The sequence below is a fragment of the Misgurnus anguillicaudatus genome, chromosome 10 (assembly GCF_027580225.2).
Source record: "Misgurnus anguillicaudatus chromosome 10, ASM2758022v2, whole genome shotgun sequence".
Lineage (NCBI taxonomy): Eukaryota > Metazoa > Chordata > Actinopteri > Cypriniformes > Cobitidae > Misgurnus > Misgurnus anguillicaudatus.
The window spans coordinates 28,628,568-28,644,331 of NC_073346.2; the positions used below are offsets into that span (position 1 = coordinate 28,628,568).

General features: G+C 39.2%; 1 protein-coding gene across 1 annotated transcript in view; it reads right to left on the reverse strand.

The window, feature by feature from the left end:
• The window catches only part of ptprub (protein tyrosine phosphatase receptor type Ub), a 269,588-nt gene that overhangs the window by 70,216 nt on the left and 183,608 nt on the right, over positions 1 to 15,764 (reverse strand). Inside the window, exons 8-10 of the mRNA XM_073872305.1 lie at positions 10,475 to 10,792; positions 6,071 to 6,180; positions 336 to 537 (exon numbers count right to left, since the gene is read on the reverse strand). Of these exons, the coding sequence (XP_073728406.1) occupies positions 336 to 537; positions 6,071 to 6,180; positions 10,475 to 10,792 (630 nt within the window). The remainder of the gene's footprint in view (positions 1 to 335; positions 538 to 6,070; positions 6,181 to 10,474; positions 10,793 to 15,764) is intronic.

The window sequence follows — 15,764 nt, forward strand, 5'->3', positions numbered from 1 at the left end:
ATTTGTCCACATTCACATCAGTCTAACAGAAGATCATTCAAAGCAAACAAGGTAGGTTGAGTCTTCTGTATATTAGATTGCATAAAATATATAGTTAGTCTATTCTATAATGAGTTTATATAAGTATCAGTCTGTAGATGACACTGAATGATTTGCTCCATTTGTTTCCTGCTGTATATTGACAAGTGATTAAGAAGATTAATATAACATGAAGATGCAACAATAAATCTTTTTCCTACCATTTATTTCTTATACTATATGCAGATTATACGGTGATATATAGCAAATACAAATAATTGCATACGCATGCACACATTAAGATGCACACTTCTTACCAGAGATGTTGGTGGTGATTTCAGTGAGAGCCGTCGGGCCGAAACCCTTGGCAGTGCGGGCCCGAACGGAGATTAAATAGGTAGTGCCAGGGTGCAGGTTGGAGAACATATGGTACGTCTCATTCCTCAGCTTGGATACGGTGCGCCTCGGGCCTGGAACGTTGATCCCGGGATCTGATGATTCAACGCTCTGGTAGCTAATCTGTAATTGCACACATTAAAATAATTTAAATGAGTCACAGCTGAATCATATTGACATTAAATATTGCCATGGCAGTTCACCCATTTCACTTCACTGTTTTTGAACTTAACATGTGATGACTCAGCGCGTGGCAGCTCGGATCAAATAATGTTTTATAAAAGGTTTGCTGACCCTGACACCCATACCAGCATTTATTCGGTGTGGGTTGAAAATGATTCACATTTGAATCAAACATCTACTGCATAAACAAAACAGGACAACCTACTCACAAATACCAATTTAAAAAGAGGTGGGCATGTATTGCCAGCCCTTACAAGCTGGCATCAGTATGGTGATTTCACAACATTGGATGGTACTTGGAGGTGCTACGCAGTATACTGAAAAAGATATACTGTAATGTCTAGCTGTGATACCCGGACACGCTTATTTTATGGTACCTTTTATCTTTCCGAATCTGAAGTTATACCATGATTTGGTATTAGCTGCATAATGCCCATTCGTTCACAGCACAGTGTTCTGCAGGGATTTAGGGCTTCGTCCACACCTGTATCCATCCGCTCTGTGCTGCTTTAGATATGAAAGCTGGATAATGCCAACGGGAGGGACAAAGCGCAAACACGGTGCCCTGTAAGGCCTTTTGTCGATGGTCCTTGAGAAAAGTGGACAATGTGCTAACGAGAAAAAATTCTCCAGGCGCCATAAAAAGCCCTGGCTTTCCCGATATGCCCGCGGAGATCACGCTGCCAAAGCCCTGAAAATCTGTCCTTGCCTCCTCTTTATAGGTCAAGCCTTTAAATCCCCTTTAGAAAAAAATCCTTGAGGCGACTTTGGTAGCTGCTGCCCGAGGAGAGAAAGAAAAGAAAGTTATTGATGAGAGATAACTAAAAAAAGAAAACAGGGGGAAACACCCGATGGGCAGAGGTGGCATTCAAAAATTGTGACTCTCGAGTCAGAACCGAGCGACGGGTCCACAAACAAAAGTGACTTTCTGTCCTGGGGTGAGATGGGCGTTTTGGAGCATGACGGTTTTAAGAGTCGTGGTGAGGAGAAAGGTGACACAGAGTCAGGCAGTGTGACCAGTGAGAGCGAAAGAGTGTGAGAACGTTCTGGAACAGAGGAGCAGAGAGACAGATGCTGGCTGTGGGAGGCCTGCCACCTTCCCATCGCTTAGGCCATTTCCGTGGGCAGTCAACTGAAGAATTACAAATCAGGTTAAGGGCTTTTATTAGATATCCTTTCTTCGGCACTCAAAGGAGTTTGATTTGCTGAGGTATGGATCAATTCATTATAAAAGACAATTTGATGTGCACAAGTCTAGTGAAAGATCAATATATTAGCATGGCTGATTAATCTAATTAACTAATAATTGAAAGTTTTTAGATTATCTGTATTGTCCAATAACACAATAGAAGTATGCCAGATATTTGGACTCCTGTAGTGTTCTTGTAGTTCAATAGGTAGAGCAAGTTGTGTTGGCAATGCAAAGCCACGGGTCTGATTCCTAGGAAACATGCATATTGAAAAAATGTATTGACTGAATGGATTTATAGGTGCTTTAGATAAAAGCTTTTGCTAAATATGTACGAAGAAACCAAAAAACACTTTATAGCCATTTCATTTCTAAGTTTTCATATTTATTTCTAACCGTGGGGTCACACCAGCCGTGTTTGAGGCATCAAATTCGGGTCTACCGCGTCTGGTTTGCCGCTTGAACATTTTGAGTTTACTCGCTTTATTCGCGCGTGAAAGCCGTTCTAGTCATCGAGACATTCACGCGAAAATTCATGTCATGGGAGGGGCTTCTGCAACTCTGCTCGCTTTCTGTAATCACGTCACTACTAGAGCAAGCCCCTGATTGGTTAACGCGGCGCATTTTTCCAGCAAAGTTCAAATTTTAAACTCGTGCGTTTGCCGCAGCACGCTCAATTCACGCCAAATCGCGCAGCGCTAAACACCTCATTCACGCCGCGAGACCTCCATGCGTGCCATCGCATCTTCACATTGACTTAACATTGAAGTCACTCGCGGTTGTCGCCTCTACCGCGGCTGGTGTGAACGCAGCATAAGTCTATCTCTTCATTCTTGCTACACACTTTCCAGAATTTTTTATTCTTTTAGTGTGTTTTCCTCAGAACAGTTTTCTTTAAAGGGGACATTTTTTAAGAGGTAAAATAAGTCTTCAGTGTCCCCAGAGTGTGTATGTGAAGTTCTAGCTCAAAATACTCTATAAATCATTTATTATAGCATGCTAAAATTGCCACCTTATAGGTGTGAGCAAAAATGTGTCGCATTTGGGTGTGTCCCTGTAAATGCAAATGAGCAGATGAAATGCAAACACTGATCGCCATACAGTAATGGTGGTTTGTTGAAATTTAAACTCAATTATCATGCTGTCAATTATCATTCTTAATAGGAGTGCGATGGATCACAAAACTCACGGCTCGAATCCCATTACAGTTTTTAAGGCACGGATTGGATTAGCAAAAAAAAGAGGGGTGGGAAAAATCTAATAACAAAAAAGTAATTACAAACATTTATAAAAAAGAACAAAGTTGCATATTAAGTAAGGTTAATTAACAAAATTAGCATTAGGTACAGAAATACAATCAAATGAATAATAACGCTGTCCTTATTGTATGAATTAAATCTAATTATAATTTTTAGAGCTTCAGAAGTGATTTTCTCTTTGTCTCTGATTGTTTGATTAACATTAATGACACAGACTTGAGTAGGTTAATTGAGGTTACTGTCTCTTTAAGACCAAATAAGCACAGACTGGTTTCTGACTAATCTATACATAAACTTAAGACATAAACAAATGTTTTATTAGAAAAAGAATTCTGTGGAGATCATTTTGTTTGTATGTGCCCTGTCAATAACAATTCGCTAGCTTTTTGAAACGCGTCTCAAACGCGTTTTTGAAACGCGACTTTTGAGCGCACAAACGCAAGAGCAGACACAGACGGAGGGCGAATTCCAAACGGCGCAGCATAAACAGTCGCCCCACAAAAAAGACATGTTGTTTTTCATTGCTCTATTGGCCAAATGTATGTTAACTGACAACAGTATGAGACACAGTAGCGCAACTCTCTCTTGAGAGGTTTTGCTGTTGCTGGAGGAAGCCGGTGCTGTCCACCGACCGGAGTAACGTTAATGAAGTATTGGATGTGTTTAAAAATATGACATTTCATTAATATGACAGAGACGCATCTCTATCTAAAATAAAACAGGAGATCAAGTGATTGATGTTTGGACTTCTCATTACATTTACATGACGTTTAGGCTACATTAGGCTTTAAGCAGATGCTTTCAAATAGAGATTTAAAAAGTGAGGAAAGAAAGCGTGAAGATTTGTCATTTCGTGCATCTTCTTTATATGTTTAGAGAAAATAAGTAGGCTATAATAATATATAATATAATGTATATAATAATAATAATAATATAGATTATGTTTAATAATATATAATAGATAAAATATTATAATATAAAATATAATTATGTAAATGTTATATCAACATTATTTTAAACAAGGCAAGGCAAGGCAAGGCAAGTTTATTTGTATAGCACATTTCATACACAGAGGTCATTCAAAGTGCTTTACATAGAAATGAGAAAACAAAAAATCAAATATACATGAATTTTAAATATCAATTAAAAGAAAATAAATGTGATTTTAATAAAAACTGTTTAAATGTATGAAAAAGAATAAAACAGGAATACAAGTATAAAACTGTTAAAAATAAAAATAAAAACAAGAGAAATAAAAATAATTAAAATAGTGCATATAAAATATAGTGCAATCAGTTCGGACGCAGCATAGTGCTCATTCAGCAAATGCATAGCTAAACAGATGTACTAGGCTATTATAATTATAGCCTAGTATTTGATTATAGTGTACGTGATTATTGCGTGCGAGTGGTTTTAGGTTTTCTTGAATTTTTGCGTACATTTAGAAGACATTTTGATCGAAAGTTTTTGTTGAATCACGATTTCACTGCCATGTGATATATTTTCTATAACAGAATTCGTCTTTCAAAGCCTACAGCGAACGGCAGGTTTGGACTACAGCGCTTTACTTCCTGCTTTAATGACATCAGTAGAACAGTTTTTTGACTAAACTCCGCCCACAGGAATACGTCAGTCGCCAGCTAAGCTAACGGCAAGCTAAGCTGCTATAGAATCACAACACACTAAACAAACTACACAATCACAGAACTCGTTACGTATTTCTGAAGGAGGGACTTCATAGGACAAGGAAGACATCGGCCTGTTTTTATGACAGGCAAAACAGTGGTATACAGATAAGTAAATTGTGCAAAAAAAAAATACCGCGTTTTTTACACGTGAAACATGAACACACGTTATATTGCGCACTGTAAACACAATCAAAGCTTCAAAAACACAGAAAGAACGGGACCTTTAAAACCCAGCATCCATATTGTACACGTAGGTCACACATGCACCTACAGAAGAATGTAGTATGGAGCCCAGGAGATGCATTGCATTTTGACGTAATGTGCATGCGTTGCACGTCTGTGTATATGTACGAGTCAAATAAACTATACTTTGCAAGGCAGACTAAAACAGACTATGCTTTGGGCTTGCTTTAAAAAATACTCACTTACTATTTATCTAACACATATATGTATATATAGTATATTAGAAAGGATCTCCTCTTACAAAAAGTTTATTATTTTTAGAGGTCCCTGGCATCATAAACTTTGAAAACCAGTGTTCGGAAATATTGAAATGTGATAGACACATCAAAACATTACCATTACCCAGTCAGTGGATGTGCAGAAGTCTGTGAATGATGGGCAGACCAATTCTGCAGGTAAAGTTTCTGTGTGGGCTGCCCATAAGCAATCATCACTGTGCCCTTGAGCAAAGCAATTAACTCCAGGTTGCTCTGGAGCAAGTTTTTCTGTAATAAGTTCATGACATCATTATTTGTTCTGAGGTGACAAATCAACAACAAATTGGAGCATCTTTTGAAGTTTTTTAATAAACATGTATTAGTCATAATCGTCCAAGGCTGCATATAACTTGGACAGTAATCGTTCTGTCACTTATCAACAGATGGCTCCCTGGTTCAGTAGGGACCAATTAGCAGCAAGTTTGGCCTTGGTGACACTCATGCCTCTGGCAGAGTACAGACTTACAGTCCAAATCATGGCTTTAAACATACTTATGCCTGTCACTGGCCGAGCTGAGAAACGAACAGAAAAACAACAGCTCAGCGTTTCCTGCCCACTAGCCTGAAACCCACAATCAGCAAGGGATGAAAAATACTTGCATTCCTGTCAGTCAGACCTATGTGCACACGTATGCATCGATTCATACGTTAGCTGCGCGTAACGTTCATAAATAATTGAAACGGGCGGTGCAATTTTAACACACAGTAGGAAGTTTTGTCTTTCAAGGATTGTGGTTTGTCAATAATTCACCCGGAAAACGCTGACGTGTCTGTGGAGGATCAGTCAGCGTGAGAGAAATTGATACAAGTGCGGTAAAAGAGCAATAAAGCGCATACCTCGTACTGTGTGATGAGTCCATTGGGTTCCACAGGCTCCTCCCATTTGAGAAAGATCATGTCCTCCAGTGGGGTGAACGTGAGAGACTCAGGAGCAATGCCACCAGGAACTATGGGAAAACAGCCGTCGGTCAAAAAATATGAAGAAATACAAAGATCTCGCACTGTCAGACTAGTAATGGGAATACCATTTACTCAAAGTGAGCTAAGCAAAGTTAATCCTTTAATGTCCCACAAAGGTCAGCTGTGATTTTCTCATTATAGTCCATCTCATTATAAAGGTTGACACTGAAACAGAGTTCATGTTACGAATGTATTACAGAGACACATCTATTATAGCTAATACAAGTAAATTAGTACTGTTAGAAAGTCATTTGGTATTAAAGGAAAGAGCTAAATAAGACTGGGCCAAAGTAGATGGTCTTTATAGAAATTGGGAATTCAAAGTTGGGGTTACAGGTAATTTTCATTTTTGGCTGAACTATCCCTTAAAGAAGACATATCACGAAAAACTGACTATTGCCATGTTTAAATGCTATAATTGGGTCCTCAGTGCTTGTATCAACCTAGAAAATGTGAAAAAGATCAACCCAGTAACTTAGTTTTGGTAAACCATTCCCTGCAAGCATGTGAAAAAAATAGGTAATTGAAATTTGCTTCCCACTGTGATGTCAGAAGGAGATTATACCGCCCCTTAATCTGCACTATCCAATCACAGCACTGCCATTTAGTGCAGAGATCAACTTATTTGCATTTTAAAGGACACACCCAAAAACTGCACATTTTTGCTCACACCTACAAAGTGGCAGTTTTACCATGCTATAATAAATTATCTATATGGTATTTTGAGCTAAAACTTCACATATGTACTCTGGGAACACTAAAGACTAATTTGTCCTCTTAAAATACAGTTTCAAAGGACTCTAAATGATCCCAAACGAGGCATAATGGTCTTATCTAGCGAAACGATTGTCATTTTTGGCAAGAAAAATAAAATACATGCACTTTTAAACCACAACTTCTCGTCGACCTCACATAATACGTCATCACGTCAAGAGGTCACGAATGACGTATCGAAACTACGCCCAAGCAGGGGCGTCGCTAGACCCCTTTTACTGGGGCACGTGCCCCACTGTAAATCTTCTGTGCCCCAGTGTAAATCTCAAGTTTACATTTTAGCAGTTGACTTGTGTATTAATTTTCAAATATAATCGAGGCAAAACGGATCTATATGCAATGTAGTTAGTTACCCAATTCACGTTTGAAAAAGCGACGCAGCAGTCGCACTGATGCGTGCACGCACCAATTCATGTCCGTGCCATGGGCGTCTATTCAGACACGCGCAGCCGCAAACAAAAGTCCAGGTAAGGCTACGCGATTGAGTTGGCTTATGAAAACATGACGAGACTAAAAAATAAAAAAAACACGACAAGACTAAGTTTCAAAATAATAATAATAATCTTTTTTTGACTCGATCGTTATTGGCTCATGTGATGGGCATCAGAAATGTTTTGTGCAAAGCAGGGAAAGGGAAGCTAAAATGAGAGATGATGAGTTTAAGGAGGTAAGACAAATTACATCTTTACCCAGTCAGGTCTTAAACATTAGAAGAAAAATTTCAGGAAAAACCTCTGTCAAGTCTGTGGAATTGCATTGTTGCTGAGAAAATCAACATAATGTGTTATACTGTTCTGTATTTTCAGATATGAAATTAATATTTAGTTCACTTGCTCTTAGACATTACATAAAACAAGTAGCAGTAACTAAGATTTTAGTAATTTTAGTAGCAGTCCTAAAAAGAAAAAAAATTCTCTGCTGTCATTATTTTCAAACATTTTATGCCTCCAAACATGTTAATAATGTTTAGCATATGAAGATACTTATAATACTTAAATATTTTAAATACATGTTTATCTTTCCCAGTACTTCTTGCAGTGTTGGAATAGTGGGCTAAGCAAAGGAAATTGTAGAAGTGTTGCACACTTATGGACACTGCAGGCTTTCAAAAAAAAAAAAAAAAAAATGGGGGGCCTGTGCCCCAGTAGAGCTTTATATCTAGCAACGCCCCTGCGCCCAAGTGTTTACAAGTGCGGAGAAAGAGGAAAGTTCCGACGTTTTGTATGTCGAATGATACTAATTAATGTCTTTGTGTCAGTTTATTGTTTAAAATGGTCCGCAAATGTGCGTTTCATATATGAAGAGTTTGGTTCCAAAACGCGATAAATGCCATTTTTGCAATAAATTAGTTACTGCCAAAATCAGTATTTTATCAGGTCAGTATTTAAAAGGTATCCGCCGTGTTATTCTGTCATCTTTTATCCATTTTTTCCCAAAACGCGATAAACGCCACTCCTCATTTTCTACAGAATGCAATAAATCCGCTCCACAAATTACAGCGCACCATTCCACACACTGTAAACAAACAATGGCAGCGCGTTGAGTACACGGAATCCTAGTTTTCCCTTATCTACTTTGTACTTCGGGATCAACAAACAAACAAAAACAAAATAATACTTTAATTGCATTGATAAACCTGTGGTGGTTTTCTGTGACGGGAAAGAAATGTAAGCCATCAACATCTAATAATTTACGCAAGAGGCACTGGGGAGACGGGTGCTTGTTCTCCCGACAGCATCAAGCTTCTCATGCTAACACATGGACTCCAGGGGATCTTATGAAAAACTTTACATTATTTTACTCGAAGTCAACAAAAATCGAGCAGGACCAAAACATTTTACAGATGATCGCTGTGAAAATGTTAAGCGACGATTTCAAGTATAACCGCAGCAATGACAGTGTTCTTCAGTGGGTACAACTGTTCAACTAAATTAATCTAAAATGGCAAAGATTAATGCACATTTATACATTGATTCAATAGATTTATAGCATTTTGAAAAAAACTGTCATGGATTTATTGCATATTGTCGAAAAAATGATTCGTTTTTATAATAAATCTTTGAAAATCAAGTTATGAATTTGAATTTTTTATGTTTTTATAACCTAAAGATGCTATGTGAAAGTTTGTAATAGAAAATAGTGGTTTTCATCTTGTCACTTTCTTGGTATAGAAAACATGTTTTTACCGAAATTTGTCAAAATGTGTTTTTTGCGTTTTGGAACCAAACTCTTGTGTTATGTAACATGTGACCTTTTGACGTCATTAGGCAATTGTGCTGGCTTGTCACACAGCTGGAGGAAGACAAGAAGTTGTGATTTAAAAGTGTTTATTTTATTTTTCTTGCCAAAAATGACAATCGTTTCGCTAGATAAGACCCTTATGCCTTGTTTGGGATCGTTTAGAGTCTTTTGAAACTGCAATTTTAAACTGCATTTAAACTGTTAAGTGTTGGGGTCCATTAAAATGAGAAAAATCCTGGAATGTTTTCCTCAAAAAACATTATTTCTTCTCGACTGAACAAAGAAAGACATCAACTTTTTGGATGACATGGTGGTGAGTAAATTATCTGGATTTTTTTTTAAGAAATGGACTAATCCTTTAAAAGACCTCTAGTGTTATCTACTGCAGCCCTGTCTCATTAAGCTTTCTCTTTTTTTGAGTGAACTATTGCTTTAACAAAGATGACTCAGTCCAACAACTAGACCAGCACAAAACCAGTATAAACCAGCCTGCTGCTTTGAGCTGGAGAAGACAAAGACAAAGTGACAGAGAGACAGTGTAACACCTGGACTTGATGAGGTGGCATTTTTAGCGGATTAATATAAACACGAGTTCATTTACAAATGACAAACGCTGAAGGGAGGAATGAGGGCGAGAGAGGAAATGGAGCTGGAGAGACAGATGATGCTCTGAGCTCTCACATACTGCAGCGGTAACACATCAGCAGATGTTTTTACAGCCATTTGTGCCCTGTCACCGAGCAGACAGTCATCCTTGTTAGCCCTTGGGTGTGTGGCTGTGCGTAGGGTGAGAGTCGGTGAGGCATCGATAGCCAGTGGCTAAAATAACACGCTCGCTCGGATAGTGTCAAAACCGCTGACTGCATCACTTTTTCTTGCGACAGGCCACAAAAGAAAGAAACTGCTGATTGGAGCTTCACAGGGCTGTTGATAATTGAGCACTTTTTCTCTCTCGCTCTCTTTGTCTCCCTCTCGCTCTGTAACGCTTGCTGTCTGTATGAAATGCTCGTTTTGAAATTGTCTCAAAAAATCTCGTCCTGCAGCCTGAAATTTCGTAGTACCGCGCTGGCCGTATTGAGCGCATCGAAAGAATTAAAAATTAATTTTGAATCCATTTATGAATGTCTGTGATTTGGAGTACATCTAAGACAAACATTGTTATTCGGTACAGGCTATGTACTTCAGTCCTACTTTTTTATAAAAGTTATATAAGTTATAACTAATGAAAAATCAGGATTTTGATTCCGTGAAAGCTCTAATACCCACCGTCCTCCTCGGTTTGAAAGCTGACCTCCTTTCCCTCCTTCTTGCCCTCCGTGTTGGCGAGCGCCAGTCGTATTTGGATGGTGTGATAAGGAGGCAGGTCTCTGAGGGTGAAGCGTGAAACGTTGTGCTCCACAGCCAGGCATTCTCTTACTGTGGTGTTGTGCCCGCCGCCACCCCCTGAAGTTGTGTAGCGATAACAAAGGGAGACGGAGTACGTATGGCAGCGGGTCAAGTTGAAGGCCGGCGTCTCCCACTGCAGAATCAGCTGCCGGGATTGGATCTCCAAAGCCCTGAGATCACGCAGCGCCCGCATCGGCTCTATTAGAGAGAGGGATGAAAAAACAGTGAGACAAGGCAAGGTCAAAAGCAAAATTTTTCCATTTTGTTAACATATGCCATATATGCAGGGAATCTGCACAGGGAAATCACACCAGGTCACGAGATTTCTCGCTTGCCCCACCCACTGCAGGTAGAAGGTGCCACCACGGTCAACCGGACAGAAAGGCTGACAGGTTACCCGCTAATGAGGACACAACTCATGCCAAATTACATTAATTAATTTCACAGGCTGCTGGTTTCGCTCTCTCTCCCGCCATTTGCCACCTTCGTGTCACCAAGCAAATCGAGTATCTGCCTGCACCTTGTCCAGGGGCCATGAGGTGGCAAAAATAAAAGCCCTGTTCAAGGACATTTAGTGTTACTGCTAGGTCACTGTATCAGGCCAACTATTTTTGGCAAACCTCAGATTTGCATACAGCAATTGTTCATAAGACAAAATATTCTTCCATCATTTTTCCTCCGGTTGTTCCGAATATGTTTGACATTATTATATGAAACACAAACGCAGTTAGGCCAAGTGACTAATAGCTTAAAGGGATAGTAAGTCCAAAAAATGTGCATTTATCCTTCCCCAAAGAAATCCAAACGGCTCCATGATGATAAACAAAGGCCTTCTGAGGGTAATCCGCGTGGTGTTGTTGTAGAAATGTCCATATTTAAAACTTATAAACTAAAATAACTAGCTTTTGATAATGCCGCCATCTTAGACTACTCTGTATTCAGGAGAGAGTATCAGCGTAGTGTACGCACTTTTCTTAGTGACGTATGACAAATTCGGAGGGCGCGGGCACAGAGCAGCAGCAAAGAAACCTCCGTAAACTGCATACGCTCTCATCTTAAATGCGAACGCAACTAAGATGCCGGCGTTATCCGAAGCTAGTTATTTTCGTTTATAAAGTTTTATATATGGATATTTCTACAACAACACCGCGCGGATTACCCTCAGAAGGCCTTTGTTTATCATCCTGGAGCCGTTTGGATTTCTTTGGGGAAGGATAAATGCAAATTTTTTGGACTTGAAAGTCGTGGACCCCGTTACTTTACATTTGATTAACTGAAAGATCTAAAACATTTTCTAAAACAACTGAAAATGTGTTTGTCTGAAAAATGATGGACATATGCATCTCGGATGGCTTGGGGGTGAATAAATCATGGGTTTAATATAATTTTTGGCCAAACTATCCCCTTAATCACACTTCACTTTCATCGTACGGAAAAAAACAAGGTAGTGACTGAGGTATGTCCCTATGTTGTAAGAAAAAAGGTAAGTCATTGGAACAACATGAAGGCCAAGACAGAATTTTCGGTTTTGCTTGAACCGTCCCTCTAAACCCCTTCTTATTTGGTGAGGGCTGAAAGATCAACAACCACCTTCGGCGCGTCCGATATATAGACACAGAGGACACCACTGTCTGTGGGGAGCACAAGAAGCTTAGTGTTTTTCGAAAAGAGACGCAGGGTGAATCCAGGACAACTAGCCCCACTATCAATGAGGACATTTGTCACGGTCCATTATTAAAACAATCAATGCTTTTTTGTCAAATAGATCTCTACATAATGTATTGCATTTCTTTGTTCTTTTAATGGAACCTGGTGACTAATGGGCCCAAATGGGAAAGTACAACAAAGGAGGTGTGAAGTGTGCACTTCCTATAAGGTCACGGCTCATGGTCTTCATTGTTTCTTTTGAACTTATGCTCAAAGGACACTGTAGCATCTTAAGATTTGGGCTTATAGCTGAATGTAGGGCGAGGCGACTAATGCACCATGAGGAAAATGTATTTTCTCTTGAAGTCCACACACATGGACACACATATGGATTTCAGAATACTAATTCAATACTGCCCAACCGCATCCTCCTGTTACATCCTGCAAATCAACATCTTGCTCATCAGACAACTTCTGGCTACGCTCTACGCTTTATACATCTAGTTTAGTTTTAGATTTACATTTAGATTAAGCTTCCGTGAAATGAGATTCTTTATCAAGCCCTCGGTCGACTCGAAAATTATGCTATTGACAAGGATATTCATTTTGAAAATACACACAACAAACCAAAACATTGAATGGACAAAAGGACCCATTTGGCCCAACAGGAAATAAAACCAAAATAGAGTGTTGATCGTCTTAATGCAACTATTGATTGTTAGTTAAAAGCAAACGAATGGGTCGCTTTTGACGTGCGCCCTCCTTAAAAGACAATCCAAGAGTCTACACTGTGCTCTTTGAGGACTTTAAAAGGACCTTTTGTGCCACTCTGCTTCCCTTAACCTAGTTTGAAAGCTTTGTCTGGATGCCAAAAGCAGCGCTTTAAGTGCCAACTCCTTGGCATCTATCTGAGATGGGATCAAACCCAGAGAGAGCAGCCAGAGGCCTGGGGCGGCATGTCAATTCCTTTAGGGGCAGCTGGAAGATTGAACAACACCAGTTTCTGTCCCATTACTCAAGATAACGCAGATACAAAGGGAAATTCAGAGAGAACTAAACTCTTGTTGGACCACTGGGGGTAAATGTGTTGTGGTCCTGAAAGGCAAGAAGGGGATGAACATGATAAAAAGACAATTTTACTCTAATCAAAATCTGTTAAAGGGATTCTCCACTTTTTAAAAAAAATATTCACATTTTCCAGCTCCCCTAGAGTTAAACGTTTGATTTTTACCATTTTGGAATCCATTTAGCTGATCTCCAGGTCTGGCGCTACCACTTTTAGCATAGCTTAGCACAATCCATTGAATCTGATAAGACCATTAGCATCATGCTAAAAATAACCAAAGAGTTTTGATATTTTTCCTATTTAAAACTTGATTCTTCTGTAGTTACATTATGCACTAACACCGACGGAAAATTAAAAGTTGCGATTTTCTAGAACGATATGTCTAGGAACTATACTCTCATTCTGGCGTAATAATCAAGGACTTTGCTGCCATAATGATATTACGCAGCAGCCGAAAATAGTCCCCTTAGTAACTTTCAATAGCAGGGGACTATTTTCGGCTGCTGCGTAAAAATCAAATGTTTAACTCTAGAAGAGCTGGAAAATGAGTATATTTTGGAGATGATAAGTGGAGATGGATATGGTGGTTAAAGTTTAATGGACTTAGTAAATAAGTAATTATTACCTTACATTAAATAATAGGAATAAAAATTAAAGATCACTGCCTGCTGCAGAAATATGAATGATCTCCTTTTGTGCATCATGAAAAAAAGTAAATCTCAACAGTGATTAAACAATGACAAAATGCTCATATTGAGGGAAAAATTTAATTCATTAAGTAACTTAAAGTTCAGGGCAGAACCTGCTCCAATGGACAACAACAGACACCCAACAGCAGGTGGAGGTCCATCTGTGAACAGACCTGCAGTGTCAGTCCATTCTTCAATCTTATTCTCTTAGTGAATCTTGTCTCCTCCGAGGAACATTCCTCCACATAATACCCTGCTCCTAATCACAACAACGCCTCATCAAGCACACCTGGCCTGGGCTGGCTGCCTTCCGCAGAACATTCACCGGTTCCCCGAACGTGCCCACAGAACTGCGCCTGCTTTCATCTTTTATCTAGGTCACTATGAGGAAGCTCGCACCAGGATGCGATCATACAGCCAGAACCAACCCAGTCATTTCATCATTCATCTCAATTTTCCTCCAATTTTTCGGAGGAGTCACCCAGGGTGCTGGAAGCATCCATAGCTCTTGCGGTGGAAAAAATAAAAGTTGCTCGGAGAGAGAAACCATATGGCGATTGAACATATTCCCTATTATAAAACAAACAAATAAGCTGTCTTTGGGTGCCAAGAAGTGGTATTTCAACACAACTGCAACCGGAATGTCAGCCAAGGGTCTGTGCACACACGTTAATGGCATTCCTGTGCACACATACCTAGGAGGAACATTTTGAGCAGCTCATACGGAGCCAGAGATGATGATTACACTCGTGTGTGTGATGGAGAATGCGGATTCACCCTACTGGATGAAGACAGATGAGCACTACGCTATATTGAGAAAAACAACACAGTGGGGCAGAGAGAAAATGTGATGTGTTTGGAGGTACAATGTTTGAACAGTCCAGCTTTGAGAAAGCAAAAGGTTAACAAAAAAATTAGAAGTATTTAAAATTGCACATATTTCTCCTAACTAACTATGACATTAAATGAAACTAGCTAAAACTATTTAGCTAAAACCTCTTGGTTTTTAGATTTTTCCTAAGAAATAGTTTTCTGAACAATAAAAATTGCCTCATAATTTCCTTATTTAAAGAGCACATATTTCATTGCTAAAAAACAACATTATTTTGTGTATTTGGTATAATACATTGTGTTTGCATGGTTTATGGTTAAAAAACATTATTTTTCACATACCAAACATTTTTGTCTAGATTTGACTCTCTTCCTGAAACGCATGGATTTGAAAAGCTCTGTGTCCCTGATTGGCCAGCTAATCTGTACGTTATGATTTGCCGGAATACCTCTGATGTCAGCCAGAAATGTGACGATCCTTACCATGTTTGAAAGATTAGGTTGTTAACAGGAGTTAACTTAAAGGCTGTGAGTCAAAGCGGGAGGAATTATGATAACGTTGGTCTTGTCTACATCACCAATCCCAGGAAGTAAACTCTTGTCTACAATCAGTGTGTTTGTTGTAGTCCAAGAAAAGAGATTTAAGTTGGACACTATAACTCGCGTCATCGTTTACTTTGTAGACAATAGTATCCTGTATCAATGATCATCAGACATATCGCTACTAGCGGGCTTAGGGTGTTTTCACATCTGTAGTTCGGTTCATTTGGTCCGGACCAAAAGCAAAAAATTATACATTGTAGCTTCTTTAGCAGTTTTGGTTCCTTTTCACACCACCTCTTTAAGGAGGTCTCGGTCCGCTTGTTTGGTCCAGTTTTGGTGCGCACCAGAGTTCGATTGCTGCATTCTCACCTGCCCAAACGAACCGCACCAAGTA